The sequence below is a fragment of the Siphateles boraxobius genome, unplaced genomic scaffold (genome assembly GCF_051911475.1).
Source record: "Siphateles boraxobius isolate OS27281-9 unplaced genomic scaffold, OSU_SipBor_1 1, whole genome shotgun sequence".
NCBI classification, from domain to species: domain Eukaryota; kingdom Metazoa; phylum Chordata; class Actinopteri; order Cypriniformes; family Leuciscidae; genus Siphateles; species Siphateles boraxobius.
This window is the reverse complement of record NW_027508699.1, coordinates 23,982,608-23,996,756: the sequence shown is the minus strand read 5'-3', so window position 1 is coordinate 23,996,756 and position 14,149 is coordinate 23,982,608. Positions and strand designations below refer to the sequence as shown.

Genomic DNA, 14,149 nt, shown 5'->3' with positions numbered 1-14,149 from the left:
AAAAAGACAAAAGACAAATACAGAAATAAAATAATACAAATTAAGCTCAAACAATAAAATAGAGCAAAACAAAAATAAAACAAAATTAAACAAACAATAAAGCAAAATAAATAAATCAAGTAAAATAAAATAAAACGATGAAATAAAATGATAAAACAGAAACAAAATAAAATAAAATAAAACCAAGACAAAAAATAATTCTAAATAAATAAATACAACAATCCAACTATCTCCATTGACTTTGCATTGCGAGAAGCCTCCTTGTCATTTCTGACTTATGATAAAAAAAAAAAACAATGTCTAAAAGCTGCCATGTGACAAGGTGTTCAGCAAACAAGCTAAAGAAAAAACAGAAATAAGTTTTTATAGGCTGTCGACCCCAAAAAACGGACACAAAAGTGGATACAGAACTGAAGGCTTATATAAGGGATAACCAACATAACAGGGAACAGGTGTTTAACTAATTAACAAATCTGGAAACTAATAATGACAGGAAACTCAAACAAACAGTAACAGAACCAAAACCAAACTAAGGGGCTGTTTAAACAACACCGTTTTCAACTAAAACCATAAAACTTTTTATGCATTTTAGCCGTTGATATACACAACAAAGGCATTTTGGGTGCCTGAAAACGCAAACTTTTGAAAACGGGTTTCAAATTGCAAGTTCTTGAAAACGGTCTCCGTGTAAACAACAAAAACGTGAATCTCTGAAGACGATGACGTCATGCACATGCGTATTACACATTCAGTCTATAGTGCCATCTAATGGCCTACAGCAGATACAGCATTTTTAGGATCCGTGTGAATGAATGGGGATTGTTTTGACAATGGTGTCGTCTGTACGCGGAAAACTCAAAGGAAAAACTCTGTTTTAAGCATATTGTTGTCGTGTAAACGTACCCTGAAACACAAAGAAACTAAACCTTAACACTTATATAAAATGCACTCTTAATTGAACATGTGACCAACATCATGGCGTGCCATATCAATCCATTTATAGTTTACAAACCATCAATGAATGACTAGACCGGTTCTGTGGTGTGTGAGGTGAATCACCTCTATAGGAATATAGATATATTTGATCAATACCTTTTGCCACTTTTCTGATCTCCATGATTACCAACATTTTTCTAAATATTTTTTAACAAAGATAATTAACTGACTATCTACATTAAATAACAAATTCCAGAGAAGTGTGTCCAGTAATTCTGATTTTCATAACAGCACGATTTTAATAAATGAGCTTATTGGCTGATGCCGCAGGTGTTAAAGCAGTTTCAGCGCCTGCATGCCACGAAACGGCCCTGATCTCAGCAATCAGAAGCTGAATAAGAACTCCTGTTGTTAGTGAAAGGTGCATTGGACAAGTAGAGCTTCCGGCTGCAAAATGTCAAATGGATTCAATCGCAGACTGATTGCAACAAAGCGGTATAAATGTGATCCAATTTCCAAAGACAGTGCAGCCTAATCTGTGTGATTGTGCAAATTTAGATCATCCACAGAAACGATGCACAGAAATACTACATTATGTTTAACAATAGGCTACACGAGGACATTAGGCTATTTATGAATCCGAATAGGTTGGCATTACAGTGTTCTGATGAAACTGAAGCTTGTTGTCTCACTTTGAAGACAACAAAATGCAATCATAATTCTTTCTATCAGATTCCATCTGCTATCAGGACGACAGGGGAAATCACACTCAAATGTTATCTGAGTTTCTCCTGTTTTAATTGTAACCATGGGAACAGACAATCTGTGACCCATGTCAACAAGAGCGCAGATCCGGTCAATATGGCTCGTCGATAATATTCCACCTGTATTACAAAGCCATGTCTTCGAATGACAGCCTCAAGTGAGCGCCTCAGTAAGCCAACGCTTCAGCTTTGCAGCTGTAAGCAAGCATTCAAGATTGTTGTTGAAACATAGGGAAACCATTTCGTAAAGTCTGAGTCAATTAGAAGTTTCGTCCTTGCTAGAAAATGTTAAGACCATGATTAGTGCATTTCATGTAACTAAAAGAGGCATTTATAAAAACAGCCCTTGAAAATGCTACATGAAGCTTAAAAAAGACTTCACAAAAGCCATTGGAGAAGAGTTCTCAAAGCGACATGCCTCCCAGAGCCCTTACACAAATTCATCATTGATTATGGCAAAAGGACGTCTGAGTCACACATTACAGCCACTCAAGTGTGGGAAGTGTCATACAAGCATTGGCACGCCATACAGCGCTGCTGAGATGTGGGTTCACTCAAGTCAATTCGTTCTTGACACAAAAGGCTGCATCTAAATAGGTCGGAGGTGTGAAAGAAAAAAGAAGTTTCCCAATATGGTTCAATAAAACATCTGATAATGCCACTAATAACCTTGTTTCACAAGGTTTTGGGGAGCCTAAGATTACCCTATTAGAATTCAAATGACCCTCAACACATCTTGCACAAGTTGATAACGTGCTGTGGATCTGTCAGATAGTCTGGTGGTAATATGCTTTGAAGGTTATCTCTATCTCGACATCCACAAAGCACACGGAGTATACTGGGCTATTTGCTAACCGATAGTGCTACAGCTACAGCTTGATTTCCATTTGGAAAGAGAGATGAGAGAGAGAGGGCGACTGAACACAGATTATCCAGTGGCTGCATCTGCGCTCGTCTGATGCTCTGACCAGCCGTGTACGGAAAAGGTTCTGCGAGGTTATTTAAAAAAATGGGATGCACTAGGAATGCTGAAAATTGGCAAATGGGTTTGTGTTTATGAATGACACTGGTGTGATAACCTGATCATAAATGGTGTAAAAAGGCCTGCTGTGACATGAAATGAAATACATGAATCTGATTGAAAATATTCGAGACGCTGTCAACACTAGGAATCAAAATTTCTGTTTGATGTTTTGGGCCATTCACACAGAATGTGTTTAAAAACATATGGCAGCAAGAAAAAAATTGTAGAGACGTTTTTTGAAAGTTGAACTTTAACTAGTTGAGTGCAGTGTTTTTTTTTTTTTTACTTTTGTTTATTTCTCCATCCAAAATAGCCATTCCAATTCCAAATTGGAATATCACATAAAACATTTGCAAAAAGCATTTTTTCCTTCCCATGTGTTCAAGAGAACAAATTCTTCACGTCTTATGAAATTGGCATACATAAATATCTGTAATAAAAATGGAACTCGCTGCTGTGACTGACTTTCTTCTGTGTAACACAAGTGTTCAGCTGTTTTTGTCCTTACAATGAAAGTCAATAGGGTCCAAAGACATTTTTCAAAAATGGTTCAATATTTAATTGTTGATTGGATTTTGAGATGTGAGCAAAATGGAGGAAGATAACAAAGATTACGTTGTGGTCAGAATTAATGGCACCCCTGGTAAATATGATAAAAGATGGCTGCAAAAATAAATCTACATTGTTTATCCTTTTGATCTTTCATTTTAAAAATTCCCCCGCACTTTCAATTTTTTACTTCAATGAAAGGTTCGATTTTTGCATATTTACCATTTTTGCAATGACTTGTGTAAAGTGGTTATGTTTGTAGCTTTTTATGACCATAAAACCTAGTATAAAAACATGAAATCATATTTCAAGATCTGAGGTTTATAGTGCTCCTACAAGAAACTTTAGATTCTGTTTATGGTGACATATTTGTAATTTCATATAGACAAAGCTGGCCTAATGTTTTATAACAATATTCCCTTGGAGAAAAATCGGAGATCTTTTATCAGTAAAACATTAAATAAAATGATGACCTGAATGTGGTTATATTGCATATTACACTAAAGGAATGATATGATCCAGGGACCTCTGATATTGAAGGATTACCATATAAATCTGATATTTGAGTGAGACAGCAACATCACAGAGAATTAAGTGCAAATAACTTTCCTGACAGAAACATATCTGAGTGATAACCAGAAATACTGTGATTCTATACATCTATCTATGAAGTTGCTTTGAGTGAAATTAACAGCCTTACAACTCAACCACTGAATGTTTAAAACCTTGAATGAAAAAGTAAAAAACACTTCATTCAGATGCATTTGTCATAGTAGACTCTTTATTGGAATGCATACTCATTGTTTAACATTTATGACATAAATAACATTTCATAATACTCAGAACTGTTCCGATCATTTAATGTGATTTTACTTAAGGACGCACAACTTTGCACAACTTCACACGACAACTTGACAAAACAAAGAAGAGCTAAATTATAAATTTACGGTTTAATACATCAACTCGTTTTTTCTTGAACCTGTTGATTACATATAGCACAGATTTACATTCACACCAAGAACACGGGATCAGACACTCTGGCTCACACACAAACACATGGGCAGTTCAGCTTCGGGCAGCAACAGCTGGAGTCGACTGCTCTGTGGACTGCAACTGCTTCCCCAGGTACTCCCTGAAAGAAAACACCAAAGACCGATTATGCCAATTTATTTTTTTGAACAGCTATGATGGTGCACCTTGTTGTATTTCTAGATTTTCCTTTATGTGAGTAAAATAACTAGTTTTGAGCTGGCGCTCTAAGCTCAGTGAGACAAAAAGATAACTGTCGAGCATGCTGAAAGTGATTACAAAATACATCAATGTTTGATCACAGCATTTCCCAACAGCTCCACCACAGCCGACTCTCCAATCTAACTACATTCCATTCAACCTACCTATAGTAATCTTCATGAGGTTCGATTCCTTCCTCTTTGATTACTGAAAATGTCATTTTACCAAGGTGAGTTAATTCTGAATGACACCTGTGGTTTCTCAACTGTTGGGAAATGCTATCTGTCATTTAAATCCTTTCAAAGTGCCCACCGTCTTGATGTCTAGCCAAAGCCGTCAAACCTTATTAACAGTTTCTCCTAAACAGTGACCTTTTTAAAGTGTTTAGCTGTACTTCAGGCCTCAGGTGCTTCCAATAAGATTGCACAGCTTCTAGAAGAGCATACAATTTAGAAAGGACACAAAATAGATCCCATCTGAATATGCATTCAGTATCCAAGAAATCAATACCCGCATGACCTACTGCATCCACTGAGATGCAGTGTGTGAACGGTCAAGAAGTTCATCTGCTTGAGTACACATTCTGAAGTTATCAGATGGAACTATGCGAGTCAGATCTTCTTTTCCTTTCTTGGCAAGTTGACTAAATTAGCAGACACCTGCCATTCATTAATTGTCATTTCTGGCAGCTTGTCCTACAGCTACTGGGTTCGACTTGCCAGACTTCAGCACACCAGCTGATATTTGCATGGAAACAAGGCAGATAAGCGCCATGCTATTGTACATCAGCAGAGAGTCAAAAGGAGAGAATCACAGAAGGCGGATTCATTAGGGATCCAGCAAAAGAGATAAAACAGTATAAAATATGAGGATTAATAATAGCTTGACTTCCAATTTGTGTATTAATTGAGCAAATATGTTCATGGCTAGCTTGCAAAACAGGATGTGCATGGCATGAAGGGTTTGTTATGTAGATAGATTATTAAGTAACTGTAGAGGAGGATTTCCCAAGCGGGAGTTCATGAGGGAACTGCAGGGGGTTTGTGAGTTGATGAAAACTCGATAAAAGGGTATCTTTTCATATTAATCATAGATTAGCAATGGCAATACGCAGTGATTCTATTTTAGAAACGGTTTCTATTACCGAGACGTCACAGCTTGAACAACACCATATGACAATGATAATCTCAGGTACAGATTATGTGCTTTATTTAATGTTAAAAGTGTCTAATGTGAGTTTGAATGCGATACTAAAAGTGACATTGGATAATTTACTAATAAATTAAAGGAAACAAGAACGTTCATACAGTCAACTCAATGTGAGCAAACAAGTGCATTCTATGACAAAGAATATTTCAGTCACGCAGTATGTATTTTTAATAATGTTATAATGGTTTAATATTTATGAATTTGATTATGTACTTATCCAAGTGCGCTGCAGAGAGACTCGCCTGATTGGCTATGATTTTTTTATTGATTTTGTCACGTCTCATAGTTGCGTTGTGTCTAGCGTGGATAGACAAATTGCTTATTGCTGGAATCTTATTGCATCGTGTCTGGTTAGGACCTGTGCCGCATGTTATAGAGTGAAGCACAGCACTGTATTCTTCACCAGGATGACTTTTTCACATGCGCAAAATTACCAATATTTTCTAGGATGTACGTTTTTAGCATTGTACTAAATGAGTAAACCAGAAGGGTTTATAAACATGTTGTCAGCTAAACACAGATTAAAGGTCTTCCTGCAGTTTCTGCAAAAATAAAAGCCAAACTGTTTTACATTTGAAATTGAAGAATTTAAAGACATGTTAAACATGTTTTTTTTTTTCTAAAGTACAATAGCATTATTACAATAATATATTTTTGTCTTCATTCATTTTTTATAAATAGAAATAAAAAATATGATATAAAAACAATAAATGGTTACACTTTATTTTAAGGTAACGTAGTTATCAGAATCAGAATCAGAATCAGAAAGAGCTTTATTGCCAAGTGTGCTTGCACACACAAGGAATTTGTTTTGGTACTGAGGCTTCCAGTGGACTATACAAATACAAATACAACATGAAACATAATACTACAAATTATAAGAATAAAAAAAAAAAACTTTTTCATTACATATATTATTACATTGTACTTACTCAAATAAGTACTGAGTAATATTAAGTTAACTATGTGTACTTACTAAAGAGTTATGGTTAGGGCTTGGTTTAGGGTTAGTTACTTGTAATTATGCATAATTTACCCTTATTACTATTGTAACTACATGTAGTAAAATGTAACTACGTCACCTTAAAATAAAGTGTTACCCAATAATTTATTATTATACAAATTGACTGGGTTACTTAATGAATAACCCAGAATAAAACATTGTGAATATAATGTGGACTGAGACACCATCACATCTGAAAAGAGCCCTTTACTTCAAATAAAAATAAAACACTAAAAAGGTGAAATCTGCATGTCGTGTAATCCTTAACTGACAGTGCATGTGTTGTTCAATTATTTGAAATATGAACTCAAAATTTCAGGGGGTGCACTTCAAGAAAATATTTTGTTCCCCAGGGGTTTGGCTGACAAAAAAAAGCTTAGGAATTCTAGTGGTACAGAAATTTGCCTGAAATATGATGTACTTGGTGTTCAATTTATTCTCACTTTAGGCAGCTTACGTTTATAAAAAAATTGTTAAAAAGTCAAATGATAGCAGGTTTGCTATGAACTCCAGACAGAAGAGGAACCTGAGCTAAATGGGCAATATCAGACGAGTAGTGCGATATGGCTCTATATCAGCCATATTGCAAAACTACGAGTGTTATATTGCTTTTAAACAAAAGTTTGATGTAGGGCTGCACATAATTTTAGCATCGATATTGTGATGTGTGCATATGCGATGGTCACATCGCATGATGTGCAATATCAAGTATAGGGACCTTAGTTGATCTGTATGGACCCGGCACCACAGGTCGAAATGCACGTGATTCTCGGGCTTTATTGCAAAGTTTAACCATAATAGAGCGAAAGTTTATCATTTGCACGTTGTAGGTCCAGTCAGTTTAAAGCAGCACCAAGTAACTTTTCCACTGCGGTCGCCCTACAGGTTGGAAGCGGAATTGTCCATTATTAATAATTTAGCCTACCGCAGCCTAGTGTCGCACATGCTCTGTTTATCCAGCACCGGCTGTGGAATCAACAATGGCCACAGACAAGGTAGAGTATGATGCATGATTTTATGAAAGTATGATGTATTGCGACATCACAAACGAGCAATTGTAACGCTTGCCGTAAAGCAAGTCAAATTAGTAGTTTGCTAATGTCTCATTAGAACTACAGAAACGCGACCCGATCAGGCAATGTTACATAGCGTGGATATATCAGATAAAGGACCGCAAAGCTGTGGCATAAGTGCATTTCACCATGTTACGACTTGATGAACCACTGAAACGATTTTGGAAACATTAGTTTAAGGTAAAAAATCTTACTTAGTGCTGCTTTAAACATTAAAGCGATTTTAAACCATTTGAGTGCAAGACGATGTGAAAGAAATCAATTCGGAACTCACACGTTGTTTTCTGTGTACACACTGAGCAAAACAGACAGAAGGTGAACACCGAATTCCATTCTCTTTCGTGTCTATTTGTGCTTGAATGGACACATACATGCAAAAAAATTCCTGTCTCGGCGAGTATCCTCGTAAACACAGCAAGGCTTATGTGAACGTAAACAATAAAGAACAATTATTCAACTTCTGTACCTGAATACTATTAGACTTGTCTGAAAAACAAAGTACTGTTTATTTCATTTTATCTTTGTTCTATTGCATTTATCTATACTTGTAATTTGTTTATTATTTTCTATGCAGATTCAATCCCCTACAAAACCACCCTAATCATTCTACAATGATTAATTCTTTCCAAAACGAGCTATTCAAGTCATCTGGTGATTTTGGTTTTCATATCACAGTTTATATCACGGAAAAACAAAATATCGCAATGTCAGTTTTCTCCAATATCGTGCAGCCCTAGTTCGACAGCACAATGTGTAAATAAATAAGAAACAACAATGGAGTGTCTTTAAACAACCGTCTTTTGTTAGAAACTACTTAATTCTGCCACAGATTCAAATCTCAAGTTATATCTCATGTTTTACCACTATCTACATAAGAGCTAGCGGAAAATTCCTGAGAATGTATCTGGCTGAGATAAAGCCGTTCTCCACGGGTACGTGAGTGCTAAACGGCTGCTGACTGCATGGAGCTCACACCACCAAAAATGTCTAAACAAATTTTCAATTAGGTGCTATGTTTATATATACAGTAAATTGCATATTTGAGATATAAACAACTACATGCTTGCCTAAATAACCCTTACAACTACATTTATGACACAAAAATAGTAGTATTTGTAAGATTGTAGTGGGTTCGCTACGCCACCATTGAAGCTCGATGAGAAATGCTACAAGTATAGGTCCGGTGGAAACAAGAGGAGTGATACAAATTGTGAAACGGTTTCCGTGTGATATCTGTAGATTACTGCATGGCTGGAAAAGGCTCTCAGCTAATACGATTTGAGAACCATAACTAGGTTTATATACTACAGATGACCATAAGGTCTATCTGTGGGTCATAAATAAATGAATATTTATGTCAGATTAGTTGTAATGATTTGTGCTAAATGAAGTAAAGCTTGAAGCTAAAATAAAGATCAGGAGTAGATGACATTCATATATTAAAATGGTCTATGTAAACTTGCATGAAGGTCTTAATTTAAAGGTCAAAATGGACCCTCACTTTATGAATAAAAAAATAAATACCTTATGAATAATTTATTTTTTAGTGCAGTATAAAATGAGTATGCAGAGAAGCCCATTAACCCTCTGAGGACGGCGTCTCGCTTTTTTTCTTATCAGTGCAAAAGAAACTCAAAATACTCTGTTGATTTTGATCTTACATATTAAGTGTTGTACATCATTAGATCCTGATAAGTGTCTATTTTTTTGTGGATTATCACAATAAAAATAAAGTGTTGTGCTTGTCGCCAAATAAAGAAAAAAAAACATGATGCGCGTTCTACCTTCTCTCTGTCAGTTAAGTCCATTCTGAAACGCGTCCGAAAATTTCCGAAAAAAAGAGCATGTCAGAACACCTCCAGGACCCCAAAAACCCCTTAGACCTCAGAGGGTTAAATCGAAAATGAATCGTTACACTGAAATCTATTTTCATTTACCACTAAAAAGCACTACTGATTCATCTCTGATGTATAGTTTTGTAAGTTTTCCCAGGTTTAAATTAGATTTTGTATCGCAGCATGGACCCAGACTTTTGGACTGAATGGCATCCAACACAACCTACACAAAATTAGTCCTCCAGAACAAAACAGGAAGCAGACAACAATCCCACTGTTGACACTGAAGCAAAGACTCCACTGGGCTCACTTCGCATTCAATTTTCTGCCAAACCTGCAATCGACCCAAACCGCAAGATGTATTTGAGGTCCACGGGTTCAACGTGATGACTTCAAAAGACTCTTAACTTTTTCTTCACTGACTTAAACTGATTCCTTCATTTTTTTCCAATGTCAAGGTCCAATAACTAACAGTGAGAAAAGGCGAGTTTTCATCCTCATTCATCCCGTATATACAGCGAGATGTCAGACTCATCCTCTGAGCGTGCCTTATGAGACACTTGACTATGTCTGTGGCCTTATTCATTCAACCAGTGGTAAATACGACTATGACCCAAGGTGACCTTGCATTTGAAGAGCTGTGGCTGATTTTGATACCAGAAAAAAAAAGGGACGACTCTGCTGTGGCAACCAGGCATCAACAACACAGTGAATTTTTCAAAAATGAAGAGCTGATTAACAATCTACCTGCGTCCTCAGGTGCCTAAGACTTGAATGACTAAGAGGATTCAAGTGAATGCTCTATTACTCTGTGGACTGTTTCTAAAATTACCTCATTAAAGAGTTTCTGAGTTCAAGAAATGGTAATAATAATTTCAAGGTATGTCACCACTTTCCCATGATGAAAGTTTGGGAAAATTATTAAAGTCTTCAGAAATAATAATGATAATAATAATAATAATTAAAGCTGCAAGCAGCATTTAGCGGTGTTCAAGCAGTTAAGGCCTTTAAGGCCGTTAAGCACAAAAGCATCAAAAGACATTAAGTTTTATGTAGCAAGCATTTAACCACTGACATCATAGATGGAATAGACCATGTTTTAGCATGATTTACCATGATATACCAAATTTCAGTTTGATTTTTCTTGATTTACCATGTTCCAGTATGATTTACCATGTTCCAGTATGATTTACCATGTTCCAGTATGATTTACCATAGTTTACCATGATATACCAAGATCTAGTATGATTCACCATGAATCACCAATCGGGGTCATACTCTGATAGGTTCTCCCCAAACTGAGGCCCTACCACCTGGCCAGGTTTCAAGTCTCTAAGCCTTACGGTTTGGGCTGCACGATGCGTTTTAGGTTTTTTTTTTTTTTTCAAATAGCAATTACAATAGGTTTTCAGCACTTTGTGCTTGAACACCTAATAATAGGCGACCTTTTTGACAGTTATAGCGACACCTATGGTTCGATCTCCATGAAACTCTGCATGCTTCTTCACCATGTCATGACACATGTGCTCATCAGTTTTTGTGAAGTTCTGAGTTTTTATTTATGATTTATAGGCTTTTGAGTGTATTTTGACACGCCCCCTTTTCTAAACGACCCTGTTACAGTGAACCAAAGGGCAAAGTTCAACTTTTTTTTGATAATTATTGATCTAGAGAGTCCAGAGAATTGTCCTAGACTGGTCTGGTTCCGATCAGGCAAAAAACCAGGGACTAGTTCGCAAAAGTAGGATTTGGACAAAAAAGGCCATAACAAATATTTCGTTGCTCAAATCGAGAATCCGAGATATACACCTTGTCCGCCTTGGGCCAAGGAACACAGTGGTGCAAAAAGCTTGATTCCAAGTCAAACGGTCTAGGAGTTATGAACAATTTAGTACTATTGGTTGCTGTAGCGCCACCTATGGGCCAATCGGGGTCATACTCTGATAGGTTCTCCCCAAACTGAGGCCCTACCACCTGGCCAGGTTTCAAGTCTCTAGGCCTTACGGTTTGGGCTGCACGATGCGTTTTAGGTTTTTTTTTTTTTTTCAAATAGCAATTACAATAGGTTTTCAGCACTTCGTGCTTGAACACCTAATAATAATAAAAATCAGTACAAATACAATAGGTTTTCAGCACTTCGTGCTTGAACACCTAATAATAATAATACAATAATAATAATAAACAATACAGAACAATTATTCAACTTCTGTACCTGAATACTATTAGACTTGTCTGAAAAACAAAGCACTGTTTATTTCATTTGTATCTTTGTTCTATTGCAATTGCATTTATCTATACTTGTAATTTGTTTATTATTTTCTATGCAGATTCATTCCCCTACAAAATCGCCCTAATGGACTGTTTCTAAAATTACCTCATTAAAGAGTTCTAGAAATGGTATGTCACCCCTTTCCCATGATGAAAGTTTGGGAAAACTATTAAAGTCTTCAGAAATAATAATAATAATAATAATAAAAATAATAACACTATAGAAATATTCAGTCCAACAAGCCCTTTCTCATTGTGTTTTATATCTTTGCTTATTTTACTTTACTTCAGTTTGGAATTAACGGGCCAGTGCACATTAATAAACATTTCTATAAATGTGTCAGTTTAGCAATTACAGCAAATTTTTAACTGTAATACCTGGGCAGATATCACAAAAAATACGTAAAGTCTTGTTTAAAATGTTTTAATGCTTTGGTTTACTCTTATCACATAATTGTGTACATTAATGACATGCATAACTCAAGCATTTCATGGTCACACTGTTATTTTCTTATGATATTAAGGTTACATTAAATGTTTTACATTTTTAATTTTTCTCTCAAGCACCTTTAGAGCCGTCATTTTAGAACTAGGAACTAGTAACGGAGGTGCCAAAAGTGTTCGGCAGCAGCGTCTCTACTAATAGCCAAACTGTAAGTTTATCTCCTTCAAGAACAGTGCCGTTATTACTTTGGTAGTGAAAAAATGTCATGTAGCTTTTAAGTTGCTAAACTATTTGACAAAAAAAAAAAAACCTGACGTGTAGCGCTGTTGTGCTTTGGCGACCCAAGCTATAGTCTCGGGTTGCGGACCTTTCCCGATCCCACCCCCCCCCCCCCTCTCTCTCCCGCCTCGCTTTCTGTCCACTCTTTATTATCCTATCATAATAAAGCACAAATCCATGTCTCTTGTATCATCGCAGACGCTCGCTCTTGTTTCATTTAAATGCAACTTGCCTTCTTGCGTCTCAGTTTTGGATTGTATTGAAAATGAACTTTAGTATTAATACTACTATAAAATTATTGTTGTGATCATCTTGTCTAGACAATTGTTTTGTACACTGTGCAAAATGGATTTATAAACAGCTAAGATTTTAAAACATTAATCTCAATTTAATATTTCATGTCCCCGTAACTATTTCTGTGGTAAAAAAAAATCTGTGTAATAAGTGTACAACGAATATACATTATGATCCCTTAAATCTCCCTCTTAATAGTCTAGTTTAATTTGTCTTGTTTCGTTCATCTAGTTCGTTTGTCTTGTTCGTTTTTATTGGCTTAAAGCAACTTGCTGCAAATTTTTCTTTTAATTTCACATTAATTACAAGTAGATAATACAATATTTCAACTCAAAACAATATTTTGTGTTAAATTATTTCCCCAACTTAGTTTTGGAATTTAGGTCAAAGTTAACTTGCCTTGTGTTCACTACTCAACAGTGGGTGGCGGTCAGGAAAATGACTCTGCAGATTTGTATTTCCCCCTTTTGCAGCGGATTTTTTTTTGGATGTTCTGCAGACAGGGTGACATCCTCGATTAAGGTTCCCTAAGGACTTTTGTAAAAGCCAAAATATGACCACACCTCAGATTTGGTCCTCTTAGAAGTCTGAAAAATCTTCTGAGCACGGTCACTGCCCTCCGCCATGTCTTCTCGTACAAAAAACAACTGGCTGAACAGGATTTTCCACAAGTTTTAAAAAGCACCCTAAATAAACATGGTTTTAATGATAATTAAATTTTAAACAATAATCCTGACCGTCAGGACATTTTACTGTGGGTTTTCATGAAACCGGTAATCGTTTCATCCCTACTACAAATATACAATGTATATTTCTTTGGATTTCTATGCCATTTCCCTTTACATTTTCCCCCCATTTAACTGTATGAATTATTTCTAAATTTAATGACGTACATAACATAGCAAAGGTGTGATTATCTTTGGTCTTGTTTTGCAGTTAACTATAGCTTAATATTCTTTCAGTTATTCATATCATGACTTCATATCCGAATCAAATTAGGTTTTATAACAGTGAAGCACATCTGAGAGATTTCAAGCTAAGCTGCATCAGAAAGTGGATGAAGTCCTTCAGTGAGTAAGGGCTTCTACAAAACAAACATGAAAAAAAAATTTTTTTAGATTAAACACCGTCACCATCATCTCAAGATGTGTGGAGCCACTGGCTGAATTTCTACACACGCACAGCGGCACACCTCCAGGGGTTAACCCAGATGGTACAGATACAATAAGCTAACAGTGTG

General features: G+C 36.0%; 1 protein-coding gene across 2 annotated transcripts in view; it reads right to left on the bottom strand.

Moving 5' to 3' along the window:
• Positions 1-4,032: 4,032 nt before the first annotated feature.
• atp6v1h (ATPase H+ transporting V1 subunit H) overlaps positions 4,033-14,149 on the bottom strand; it is a 53,596-nt gene continuing 43,479 nt past the window's right edge. For both annotated transcript variants that reach the window (XM_077229732.1, XM_077229731.1), the window contains one exon: positions 4,033-4,405. In XM_077229732.1, the coding sequence (XP_077085847.1) occupies positions 4,339-4,405 (67 nt within the window). In that variant the 3' untranslated portion in view covers positions 4,033-4,338. The remainder of the gene's footprint in view (positions 4,406-14,149) is intronic.